This window comes from Priapulus caudatus, unplaced genomic scaffold (genome assembly GCF_000485595.1).
Source record: "Priapulus caudatus unplaced genomic scaffold, Priapulus_caudatus-5.0.1 Scaffold93, whole genome shotgun sequence".
NCBI classification, from domain to species: Eukaryota; Metazoa; Priapulida; class Priapulimorpha; order Priapulimorphida; family Priapulidae; genus Priapulus; species Priapulus caudatus.
Genome location: NW_014577154.1, coordinates 64,018 through 76,036, shown reverse-complemented (window position 1 = coordinate 76,036; position 12,019 = coordinate 64,018). Strand labels below are relative to the sequence as shown.

Here is a 12,019-nt window from a genome sequence, read left to right as displayed (position 1 = left end):
GGTCGGTGTGGGTCGGAATGGGGCAGTGTGGGTGGGAGTGAGGTGTCGGGAACATTTTGGTCCTAACATTGCTGTCGCGAACATGATTTTTTCACGAGTACCGTCGGCAGAAGCGACGCAGAATGAAGAACGATCCCAGTGAATTTACTCGTAGATCTACGATAATATCCCAAACCCCTCTCACAACTATCAAGCATCGACATGATGGATACCGATATGAGGATATATATATATATACATATACATATATATATACATATACAAAAAAGATATAATAAACAAGGAAGGAGATAACGTCTAAATACAATTGTAATTTCGCTGTGCAGAATCATATTGTACAGAAAAATTCCAATTGTCTTGATAGTGTATTTAATGTTTTTCATTAAATTAAATTGTTAATTTTGGGCTCGTCTGCAAGATTGGAAGTGAATAATAAACTTCAAGGCCGAAGCCTCTACAGGGGCGGCAATGGCTCGAAATTTAGGATTTGAAATTTAAAATTCAAATGAGCCCTCTCCGGCCTTTGTACGTCCATCCGCTAGGGAATGAAGAAATTCAGCGATTCCATTTCGTTATCAAAATTGTATCGTGGCTCCCTAGATCAATCCTCATTTACCGAATATTCGTTTCACTGAGTGCGTGTTCGTAGGTCACGAGGCATAATATAAAATTGGCAACATCCCAGTTGGCCTACTCCCATTTCGTCTACTCTCATAATGGGCAATAGTGTGGATGCCACTCCGTCTAGTCCATGTATGCTAATCCAAACCATATATTACATTTATAAATGATTATTTAGTGGACAAATTGATGGTAGACAAAATGGGAATGGGTGGATTTTTAGTGTAGGCGAATTGGGAGTAGGCAAAATGGGTGCAGGCCAACTGGGAATTTTGCTGCAGGGGAAATGGGAGCGTTGCTGGAATTACACCAATGGTTGCTGAAATGGAATAAACCATAAAATGATTCAGTTTCATCGCAGTGTGTGAATCAGCGCCCTACACCTGCAGCTCTCACCTGTCCAGTGTCCAGAGCTGCCACCCATCGTTGACGTGCATGTGTCGCTGATCGGTAGAAATACTTTCTCCCAGCCTTCGTGACTGTAGCGCCAGCCTCTGAATAGAAAGATTCATCGTTAACATTATAGTTCAATGGCATCGAGTGATAAGCTTGTCGAACCCACGTGGAGTAGTGCAGTTAATCTGTTCCCTAGAGAAGGTCTAAGCCTCCACGATACACGTCTACATGAAAAGAAGATATCATACAACTAATGCTAAGAGCAAGACAATATATATATTATGATTATTGATTTATAATTATGATTATTGATAATGATTAATGAATATCTTATTAATTAATACTAAATAATAATTATCAATAATCATAATCATAAATCAATAATCATAATCAATCATTAAACCCATCGGCAGCACAATCTCTCAGACTTCTGCGCATCGAGCAACAGCAAACCTATAGCCATCAAAAGACGCTCGACAAGCGACATGCAAAGCTTACTTTGAGTTGAGGATCAGTGTGCGTTGGCTTCCGTAGGCGATCATGAGACAGTAGGTGAGATGGTGCACCTGGCAACCGTACCCGCATCCCTTGTTCACGTTGCACACCAGCTTCTTAGCATCTGCGCAATTTGTCGGATTCTGCAAGCGAGTGAAAGCTTTCAGTAACTGACGCAATTCGCAGTGTAAATATAAGCGCTATACTGCTTCCGCTATGTGCAATATCCGCTTTTCAAAAAAAGTGTGCAACACATTGTAAGCATGCAGTTTACATAAATGGAGCTGCATATGGCAGCAGCAACACTTGGGCTTGCTATAGTGGCGAATGGGGATGATAGCCGGTTAAACGGGCTAGATAAGGAAGCTAGCGCAGGGGCGGATCCAGGATTTTTGAAAAGAGGGTGTCCAAGAAGAAATAAAGGGCACTTACTTGTTCTGGTGTTTTAAAAAGCTGCCGATGGCACTTAGGGGGGGTTGGGGGACCTTCCACCAAAATTTTTTATTAAAATTGGTGCATTCTGAGAGCATCTGAGCAGTAATTTTGATGTCTAGAATGCAAAAATTTATCAGATCCGGTCCCCCGGATGCCTGCGGACCCCTCTTTGCCCATTTCTAGGTTTTTATAACGAATTTACATATATATAAGTGAATCTTTATCAGAAAAACTAGCGCTAAACAAGATTTTTTTTTATGGAGACAATATAAGAGAAGTGTGTGTGTGTGTGCGCGCGTGCGTGCGTGTGTGTGTATGCTTTTCTTTTTTGTGGTAAAAAGGAGGGTCCGAACCCCCTCGATCCCCCCCCCTCTGGATCCGCCCCTGTAGCTAGATATACGGATAGCCCATAGCTCTATACACTAGAGCGTATCAGCATGTTGGAACTCGTATACGTGTCTGTGCCACGTTGGCAATGACTCATCTGATCAAGAATAACCCGGCCACAGGCCAAGTGTATTCTGTCACTTGAGACAAACTGCGCAGTAGTATTTTAGCCAAGGAGCGAAGAGCGAGTAAGTTGCTTGCTCGTTTGGTTACCGAATTCGGCGATGATGTGGGAAAACTATGTCACGTGAAGGAAGCAAAAGCAACTTGTGTCGGGAGCTCATATAAAAGCGAGAGCGCGTGTCGATTTCAGAGAGGAGAGAAATAGAGTAGTTTAGCAAGTAGTTTAGAGACAGCATGATCTACAGGTCGAGTATAGTTGTGAGGCTATAGTGATTTTGTGTTAGAAGCGGCAATGCTTGGAATTGTTTTGGTGAAAGAACCTTGCGCTTGAAATATTGATTACATTGATTCAATATTATTGTCCGTTATTTCTGCCTTATTGTGTCATGCTTGAGTTTGTACAGCTTTACTATAAATCTAGTGAAGTCACCTAGCTGTGTAGTTGTGGTTTCTCGACTGCAATATGTGGATCGGCTGTGAGACATACAGTGGGTGAATGCATAAACACATCTATACAAACAGAAGTGAATAATAAAAACATATGAGTTTTTTTATGTTGTTTTTAATCACTCCGGATACAATACATTGTGTATACTTAATATATCAATGTTTCGTGCACATAATTTATTATATATATAATATAATATATGGATACGTTCATGGTTAAAGTGTGTCAATGATGTGCAATTCTTACATGTGTACATAGTTGTTAGTCTGATGCTTGCTAGGAGAAGTGACAATTATGGGCTAAAGCTGTTTAGAAGAAAGTACAGTAAAAAAAATTCCCTGATTTTTTTCGATGGAGCTCACCTGTAGTCTATGCAACCTCTTCTGTACCAGTTCTGCAAGATCATCTGCCTCTTTCTTCCTCCACTCTCCCAAGCCGTCCATGCAGGAGAATTCCTCGATGTTGTGCAAAATTATACTGCAAGCAAGACAGGATTTTGATTGAAAAGATCCGAGTCAATATTTAAAAACTTTTAACGAGCACCTTTAGTAAAACAAATTCCCCATCCGTGGCATCGCAAGACTTATATTAACATAAGAATCGCGGGATTACCGAGATGCTTATAGACTTAACAAGGAAATTGAGTACCAATTATGCGTGCATTTTCTTGCCACTGATACTTGATACTTTTCAATTACATGTTCACATTCGGGATTTTTATAAAACACTCACAGCTACGCGATAGGTTTTAGTTGCACTTCCATATCAGTAGAGCAAAAATTATGCTTACAATATATTTTGCTCTCGAGGGTCGAAAAATGTTACAAAACAATATTTGATGGTATATGATGGCAGAGAACTACCAATTTATCACTGGCTGCAATATATGATTGTCACAGATTATACAATGTAATATTAGACGTCTGATTTCATAGCGCTACCAATCTGTTTGATACATCCAAGGAAAAAACCAGCAACAAATTGCCCAATAATGATTAATATCACAATAAAAAATAAAATAAAAATAAAACAACTAACCGCCTGACTAACCACCTAACTAACCACCTAACTAACCACCTGACTAACCACCTAACTAACCACCTAACTAACCATCTAACTAACCACCTGACTAACCACCTAACTAACCACCTGACTAACCACCTAACTAACCACCTGACTAACCACCTAACTAACCACCTGACTAACCACCTAACTAACCACCTGACTAACCCACCGTAACTAACGCACTGCTGACGTAAACGACCTAACTACATGCCCGACCTAACTAAATGCCACGGAGCTGACCCTAACACCACCCGTAACTAAACCACTCTAACTAGCCACCTGAACTAAACCACGGTCTAAGCTAGCGGCGCACCTAACTAGCGCACACTGACTAACGCACCCTTAACTATACCACCTGACGTAACCACAGCGCTAACTAACCACTCCTGACTAAGCCACCTATACTAACTCGACAGCTGACTAACACAGGCCTAATAACCACCTGAACTAACTGACCTCGTAACTAAACCACCTGAACCTAATCCACCCTAACTAACACCTTAACACGTAGCCACCTGAGCTTAACTGCAACGCTAACTAACCACACTAACTAACCACTCTGACTAATCGCACCGTAACCTAACGCAGGCGGCTGACTAACGGCGAGCGCGAACTAACCACGACGCTGATCTAACGCACCTGACCAACCACCGTAACTCAACACACCTCGAGCGTGAACGCACCTAAACAACCACCGTAACCTAAGCCACCTCTGACTAAAGCCACGCTAAAGCGTAACCACCAACTAACCACGCTAACAGCCACGCTTGGACTAACGCAACTCTGACTAACCAGCTAACAACCACCTGAACTGTAACCACCTAACTATACCACCTAACTAAACAGACGGCTGACTAACCACCTAACTAACGCTACCTAACTAAACCACGAGACCTGACCTAAGCACCGCTAACTAACCGACCTAACTAACCACGCTGACTAACCACCTAACTATACCACGCTAACTTTGCCATCGCCCCCTGACTGAACCACCTAACTAAGCCACCTACACGTAACGCCACCCTAACTAACCACCTCGACTAAACACTGGCCGACAATACCCAACCTGACTCAACCACCCTAGCACTAAACGTCACCCTGACTAGACGTCAGCCGGTAACATAAACCACCCTTAATCTAACCACACTAAGCTAGGCCACCTGACTTAACCACACTAACTAACGACTCACCTAACATAAAGCCACTGACTAACCCACCTAACTAACGCACCTAAACTACCACCACCGCTGACTAACGCAACCTGACTAAGCCAGCCTTAACTAACACACCTCTGAGACTAGCCACCTGACTACCACGCTGACTAGACCACCTGACTAAAGCCCACCTAACTAACGCACCCTGACTAGAACCACGCACTCAAACCATCTGACATAGAGAGCTGCACGTCTAACTAACCATCTGACGAGCCACCGCGAGGGGGGCGCGGTGCCGGGGGGCAGCCCCTCGGCTGGCGCCTGGCCGGGCGCCCGCGCGCGGTGGCGGGGCGGCGGGCCCGGGCGGCGGCGGAGCACCCGCGGTAACCACCCTAACCTAACCACCTGACCCTAAGCCACGCGACTAACGCACCGCTAACTAAGCTCACGCTAACTCAACATCACGGCTAACGTACGCACGCCTGACTAACGCCCTAACAACCACCTAACTAAATCACTCTACAAAACCTAAACTAACGCACCTTAAACTACCACCTTGAACTAACAGGATCACACTAAACTAAGCCACGCCTGACTAACCACCTAACAAACCACCGTAACTAACCCACTCTGAGCTAACGCACCTAACCTAACCCCGCCGTGACTAACACACGCTGACTAACCATCTTTGTACTAACGTCACCTAACTAACCCATCTGACTAAACTGCACTCTAACTAGGCCATCCTGACTAACCCCAGCGCGCTAACTAAACCACGCTGATCATAACGCCAACCGCCTAACTAGCGGACCACCTGACGTAGACCACTCCTGACTTAAACGGCACGCTGAACTAGGCCACGCTGACATAACAACACCTAATTCTTAACTCACCTACTAACAGGCACCTGACTAACGCACGCTAAGTGACCACCGTACTAACGCACCCTTAACCTAGGCACCTGACACCCACCTACTAGCCCCACCGACAAGCCAAGTAACTAACCGCACGCTGACTAACCACTCTAACGTTAGCCACCCGTGAACTGAACCACGCTGACTAACGCACCTAAACTAGCCAGCGCGTGACTAACCACGAGGCAGCGTAACTAACCCAGCCCTGACTAAGCCAAACCTACTAACCATCTGACTAACGCACCTTATAGAAAACTAAGACATCTGACTAACCCAGACTAACTAGACACTCCCTTAACTAACCACCTGACTAACCACCTAACTTAACTCACCTGACTAACGCACGCTGACTAAACACGGCTAACTAACACCGTAACTAACCACCTGAACTAACACACCTAACTAACCAGCTAACAAGCCACCTGACTAACCACCTGACTAAACCATCTGAACTAACCATCCTAACATAACCCATGGCTGACTAACACCGTAAACTAACGCACCTGACTAACCACACTGACTAAACTCACCTAACAAACCACCTGATGAACCACCTAACTAACTCACCGTGAACTAACCAGCCGTGACTAACCACCTAACTAACCACGCTTAACATAACCTCGTAACTTACCACCTAGACGAACCCAACCTGACAACCACAGCGTGACTCAGGCCACCTGACTAACTCAGGCCGATGCTAACACACCTAACTATACGCACAGCTGACGTAGCCACCCTGACCTAACTGAGCCGACTAAGTCGCACGCGTAACTAACTCACCTGCACTAGCCACCTGACTAACCACGGCTAACTGAAACACCTAACAACCGACGTGCTAACTAACGCACAGCCTGACTAAGCACAGCCTAACTAACCACACTGACTAACCAACCTAACTAACGCACCTGACTACGGCGACTCTATACTAAACGCTCCTTACTAACTAGCCGACTATACGCACTCTTCTGCAGGGGCGGCCGCTGCGAGATGCCACGATGGCGTCGATGTGGAGGCGGCCGTTCGCGTCGCCGCGGCACCGCCTGGCGCAGCCTCTGCAGGCTCATTGGCTCACGGTAGAAACGCACAGCTCCGAGAAAATGACGCCGGTGGTGGAATAGCGCCGGCCGGGCCTGGGCTGCTCGGTAACCTTGCGTCGGCAGAACTGCGCAAGCACTGCTGAGGGAAGAGGCTTGAGCGGACGTAAGCGAGACGAGTCGCACTCACCGGGTCTGCTGGATGGCACGAACGTATAGGTGGAGCGCTGTGTGAATACGTACTAGCCAGTCGGCACAATACGTAACATTTTAAGTAAATACGAGTTATAAAATATATAAATAATAATAATAATAATAATGAATAATAATAATATAATATATAAGCAAGCAACTAGATAACAATGAACAACAATAAAATGAATATAATACATGGCGATAAGTATTGGTAAGTTAGTAGATGAACAGCATAGACCTATCAGAGGTCATGATTAATAAGGGCTGCAGTGGAGGCCATTCAATTTGTGGACACTGATGCTTTTTGTCTATGGCAACAAAGAGCACGCAATGTGAACGGAAATGCTTCGGCGTAAAAATAACACTAGTTTCACGGGTCAGAAGGGTGGGGGGAGAAGTAAAAACTTGCAGGGGAAACACATAGAAAGCGGTGGCGACTCACATTCTGAAACTTTTGCAGCGCGCTGCTGTCAGTGAGTCGAGCCTATCGATGCCGCGCCAGGCGCGGAAGCGTGCCGAGATTCAATTGAGCGATTTAATGAAATTGCATAATATGAGCTGACTGGGTCATGCATAGCTTGTAAATTAAACGGCAGCCACCGGGCGACCAGCGTGACAGGCTGGTCACGACGCGGACACAAGCAGTGCCTACAAGTCTTCAGGTCATCCTCATCATAATGCTGAATGCACTAGGTCCTCATTTCCTCGGCTCCTCCTCCTGAATTGCATCCATGCATCATTATCTGGGCACGTCTCGTCCTCCTCGCCCCTCCTGCCCTCGCGTGGCCTCCTCCTCGCTCGCGCTCCTGGCCTCATTGCATCATCATCATTGCCAGTCCTCGTCCTGCGCTCCTCCTCTCCGTCCTGCATTCATCATCAATGAGATCGGCTCCGTACCTCCTCGCGCGCTCGCTCATGGCATCATCACAATCACCAAACTCCTTCCTCCCTACTCCTCAATAATCATCCTCGCCTCGCTGGCCTAGCCTGCTGCTCCTCCTCACTCGGCTCCTGCCTGCCTCCTCGGCTCCTCGCGCTCGCTCATCAATCATCATCAGTCATCCTCTGTGCGCTCGCTCGCTCATCATCAGTCGACCCTTGCCTCGTCTGCCGTACGCGTGCATGCATCATCATCAGTCAATCATTATCCTCCGTCGCTGCCTCTCCTCGCGTGTCGCCGCTCGCTCGCTGGCCTCGCTCCTCTCGCTCGGCTGCCTCCTCGGCCTCCTCGCTGCATCATACATCAGTCATCATTCCAATCCTCCCTCCTCGATGCATCATGCCTGCACCGCTGCGCTCCGCCTCGCTCCACCTGCGATCAATCATCATGCATCATCCTCCTCCTCGCTCTTCCTCCTCCTCGCTCGCGTCATCAATCATCCGAATCACTCATCAATCATCATCATCGTGCTGCAGCGAGCCGAGCATGGATGGGAAAGCCATGAACAGTGCAATGTGTGCGCGTGCATGTGTGTGCGTGCGTGCGTGCGTGTTTGTGCGTGTTTCGTGGCTTGCGTGCGTAACGTGCACTCCCCGCGCAAAGCTCTACAGGTACTGGCAGCAGCGCATCTCTATGCGGCCGGCAAAAACCTAAAGTGGCTAAAAGATTATTAACGAGTAATACCACGGGCGAGATTCCGCGTCGCTGGCCGACGACCCAGAGTTTACGCCCGCGACGGACGGCGACCGAAACGGGCAACAAACAACAACAAGAGGCAAGTCGAAAAATTGCTGGGGTCTCTCTCTCCCTCTCTCTCTCTCTCTCTCTCTCTCTCTCTCTCTCTCTCTCTCTCTCTCTCTCTTTCTATCGCATGCAGTGGCGGCGTCGTCTCACAAACTTTAAACAGATGAAATATTAACGCGTGAAAAGCAGGCCACGCCGGCGTAATTATGGTCAGTAAATATTAACAAGCAGGCATCTCTGCAGACAGACGAGCGAACCACGAGGGGCATGGGCTTCATACAGTAGAAAATGTAGCGCGTGAATAATACATAACTAAACAAGCTCCGTGGAGCGCCAGTGGTCATTAAACGGCTATATGCTGCTGCTGCTGCTATTACTGCTGCTGCAATTGCTGCATTTGTTACTGATGCTACTGTTGCTGCTGCTGCTGGTGATATTGCTGCTACTGTTGCTGTTGCTGCTGCTGCTATTGCTGCTACTGTTGCTGATGATGATAATGCCGTTACTACTGCTGCTGCTGCTGTCGCAGACGCCGCGGCCGCTGCTGCTGCTGTCGTTGCTGTCGCTGACGCTGCGGCCGCTGCTGCTGTGATACTGTTGCTAATGCCTTCTGCTAAATAAGACACATCTAAACACCATTATGGCGCTTCACAATTACATGATGCGGATTCATTCATAAAAATGTAATTATTATTGTAATAAAAAATAAAAACCACGGTGTACAACCTTATTAAACAGAGATAATTTGAGATAACTGATTTTCCTAACGCAGGCTAGTCATATGACAGCTAATATCTCCTTTGCCGTCCGTCATCGTACCGCATAATAAAAAATGGATTAAAATCCGTGCTTTGTTCATTGCACATTCATTGTGCTTTTTACACAGCAGCGCTTGTATTGAGTGGGTAATGTATGCAACACTAGTCATGCCTCTCACGTTGAGGGGGATATCTAAAATTGGTTCTTCGACCCCCGTCCCCGTTAACTTTGACCATTGTTCCCATTCATCTCCAGTTTTTTACCCGATGACGTCATTTTGAATTTGTTCCTGCGCAATGCCGAATAAGAAGACCAAGTGCAGAGCCAGCTGCTAGCAATCAAACAAGCAATTAGGTGAAAGCATTCAAACTTTCACATTTTACTCTTGTTAATGCACGAACTGCTGCACAGACGAGCACAAAGATGCATGCACGCACGGACGCAGAAACGCGCAGTTGGGACAGATAAGTGGGCGTAAGCACAGGTGGCTGGACGCTTTCACCATTCTACTTGCTACATATATATACAAACGGGAAATCAGTGCAAAAAATATAGCTGCCAACCTGCTGCATTTCAAGGTGACTTGCCAACGCGGATCGAGAGCACATTTCACGAAACATTTTCATTGCAGTATATTTTTTTCTGCTTTTCTCAGCTTTTAACAGCAACGCCAACATGGCGTCCACTTTACTCGTCGAAGCGGCGCTTACACTCGGGAAATATCTTATTGATTTTCTCCTTCCTGATTGGAGACGTCAAATATTTTTCTCCCCTTAAGAAAACTTCTTAAGGGAAATAACTCCTTAAGACTCCCAACAATTGTGATCGACCAGCCATACCCACAGTGTAAAACACAGTGCAGGCAAACTCATAAAGAAACCCCCTAAAAATGTCCTTTATATACAAGCATCCATTCAATAAAGATTCCTTCACTGTGCAAATGCAACTCAGGGGAAAAACATGAAAAGTGTTCTTTACAGACAAACGATCGTTCTATAGAAGTGGTTACAGTGTGTATACCGGTCATTCAGGGGGAAATGTCAAAATTGCCTTATATAAACGGGTAGCCATTATATGGAGATTCCACAGATGGAGATTCCGCTAACACAGAGCAGTTAGTTATTGCGTACCAATTTTATATTGTGCGTCTAATTTCTAATACTACTTCGTAAGTATTTGCCCCTTCCCAATGCCCAATAATGCATCGACATTGCATTTAGTTCATGAAATTAAGTGAAAAGTTATTTTTCGCTCAATCATTAGAAACCGGCGTGTTCAACATCGTAAAAAATTTAAATTGCAAACGCATAAATTGGACTGTCATGCGATATCAACATGTGCGAGCATCAACTATGCAAAGTGCAGAACAGCAGACTCGTTAAAATTCGAGCTGTCCTTTTTCATTCTCATAAATAACCGCCATCTAAAAGCCTCCGACCACTCTATCACACGAACAATGTTTATCCAAATCTTGAAAAGCGCCTGACGATGTGAGCAACTTGGAAAAATTTTAATTGTGGAAATGGAATTTTAAAAGAGGGTGCATGCGCAGCCCACCGCCTTGGTTTTGTTTCGTACGCTATCGCGTTAATGCAATTTGTTTGCGGGAAAAGAATGCATTAGTATAATCATTTCAAGAATGCCGTGTTCAGTTCCATGCCGTATTTCCGTTAGTCGATTTAAAAATTTCGCATAAAAATTATTAACTTCATTAATCATTATTTGCTCTTAGCGGATAATGTCTTGGACAGCTAACCTTGCACGAGATCGCTATCGAGAACTTTATTTTCAAACCCTAAACAAAAACTGAGCCAATCGATTACTCAGCAAAGCCACCGCACAATAAACCGCAGCACGCACACACATCCGAAACCTGACATCGCTTTATGCTCACGCATCAGCGTGTTGCATTCACTATAGACACGACAGGAAGGTTGGAGAAGTTGGCGGGGAAGGTTGGAGAAGTTAGCGGGAAAGGTTGGAGAAGTTGGTCCAGATGGCTATCATGCCTACAGCTATCATATCCCGGACTAATCGAGTTAGCAGAAAGGTAGTAGCCAGCGGTAATCATGTAGTAGTAGTGGTCATGTGGGGGACACGGAGAAGAGAAATTTCGCATGCGGCAGGGGGATGGATTGGAGTGCGAAGAGTGATTGCTCAAGCATTACGCACAGCTTCCTTTCTCGCTATCGCTATCGCTCTCTCTCTCTCTCTCTCTCTCTCTCTCTCTCTCTCTCTCTCTCTCTCTCTCTCTCTCGGTCTCTTTCTGTCTCTGTCTCTGTCTTTGTCCGTCTCTCTCTCTCTCTCTT

General features: G+C 45.9%; 2 protein-coding genes across 2 annotated transcripts in view; both read right to left on the bottom strand.

Moving 5' to 3' along the window:
• Nucleotides 1-7,039, bottom strand: part of LOC106804937 (alpha-(1,6)-fucosyltransferase-like) — a 14,485-nt gene extending 7,446 nt beyond the window's left edge. The window contains exons 1-4 of the mRNA XM_014806347.1: nucleotides 7,000-7,039; nucleotides 3,268-3,382; nucleotides 1,516-1,655; nucleotides 1,018-1,115 (exon numbers count right to left, since the gene is read on the bottom strand). Coding sequence (XP_014661833.1) covers nucleotides 1,018-1,115; nucleotides 1,516-1,655; nucleotides 3,268-3,348 — 319 coding nt within the window. The 5' untranslated portion in view covers nucleotides 3,349-3,382; nucleotides 7,000-7,039. The remainder of the gene's footprint in view (nucleotides 1-1,017; nucleotides 1,116-1,515; nucleotides 1,656-3,267; nucleotides 3,383-6,999) is intronic.
• Nucleotides 7,040-7,483: 444 nt separating this feature from the next.
• LOC106804923 overlaps nucleotides 7,484-12,019 on the bottom strand; it is a 39,705-nt gene continuing 35,169 nt past the window's right edge. Inside the window, exons 4-5 of the mRNA XM_014806331.1 lie at nucleotides 11,467-11,505; nucleotides 7,484-7,575 (exon numbers count right to left, since the gene is read on the bottom strand). Coding sequence (XP_014661817.1) covers nucleotides 7,484-7,575; nucleotides 11,467-11,505 — 131 coding nt within the window. The remainder of the gene's footprint in view (nucleotides 7,576-11,466; nucleotides 11,506-12,019) is intronic.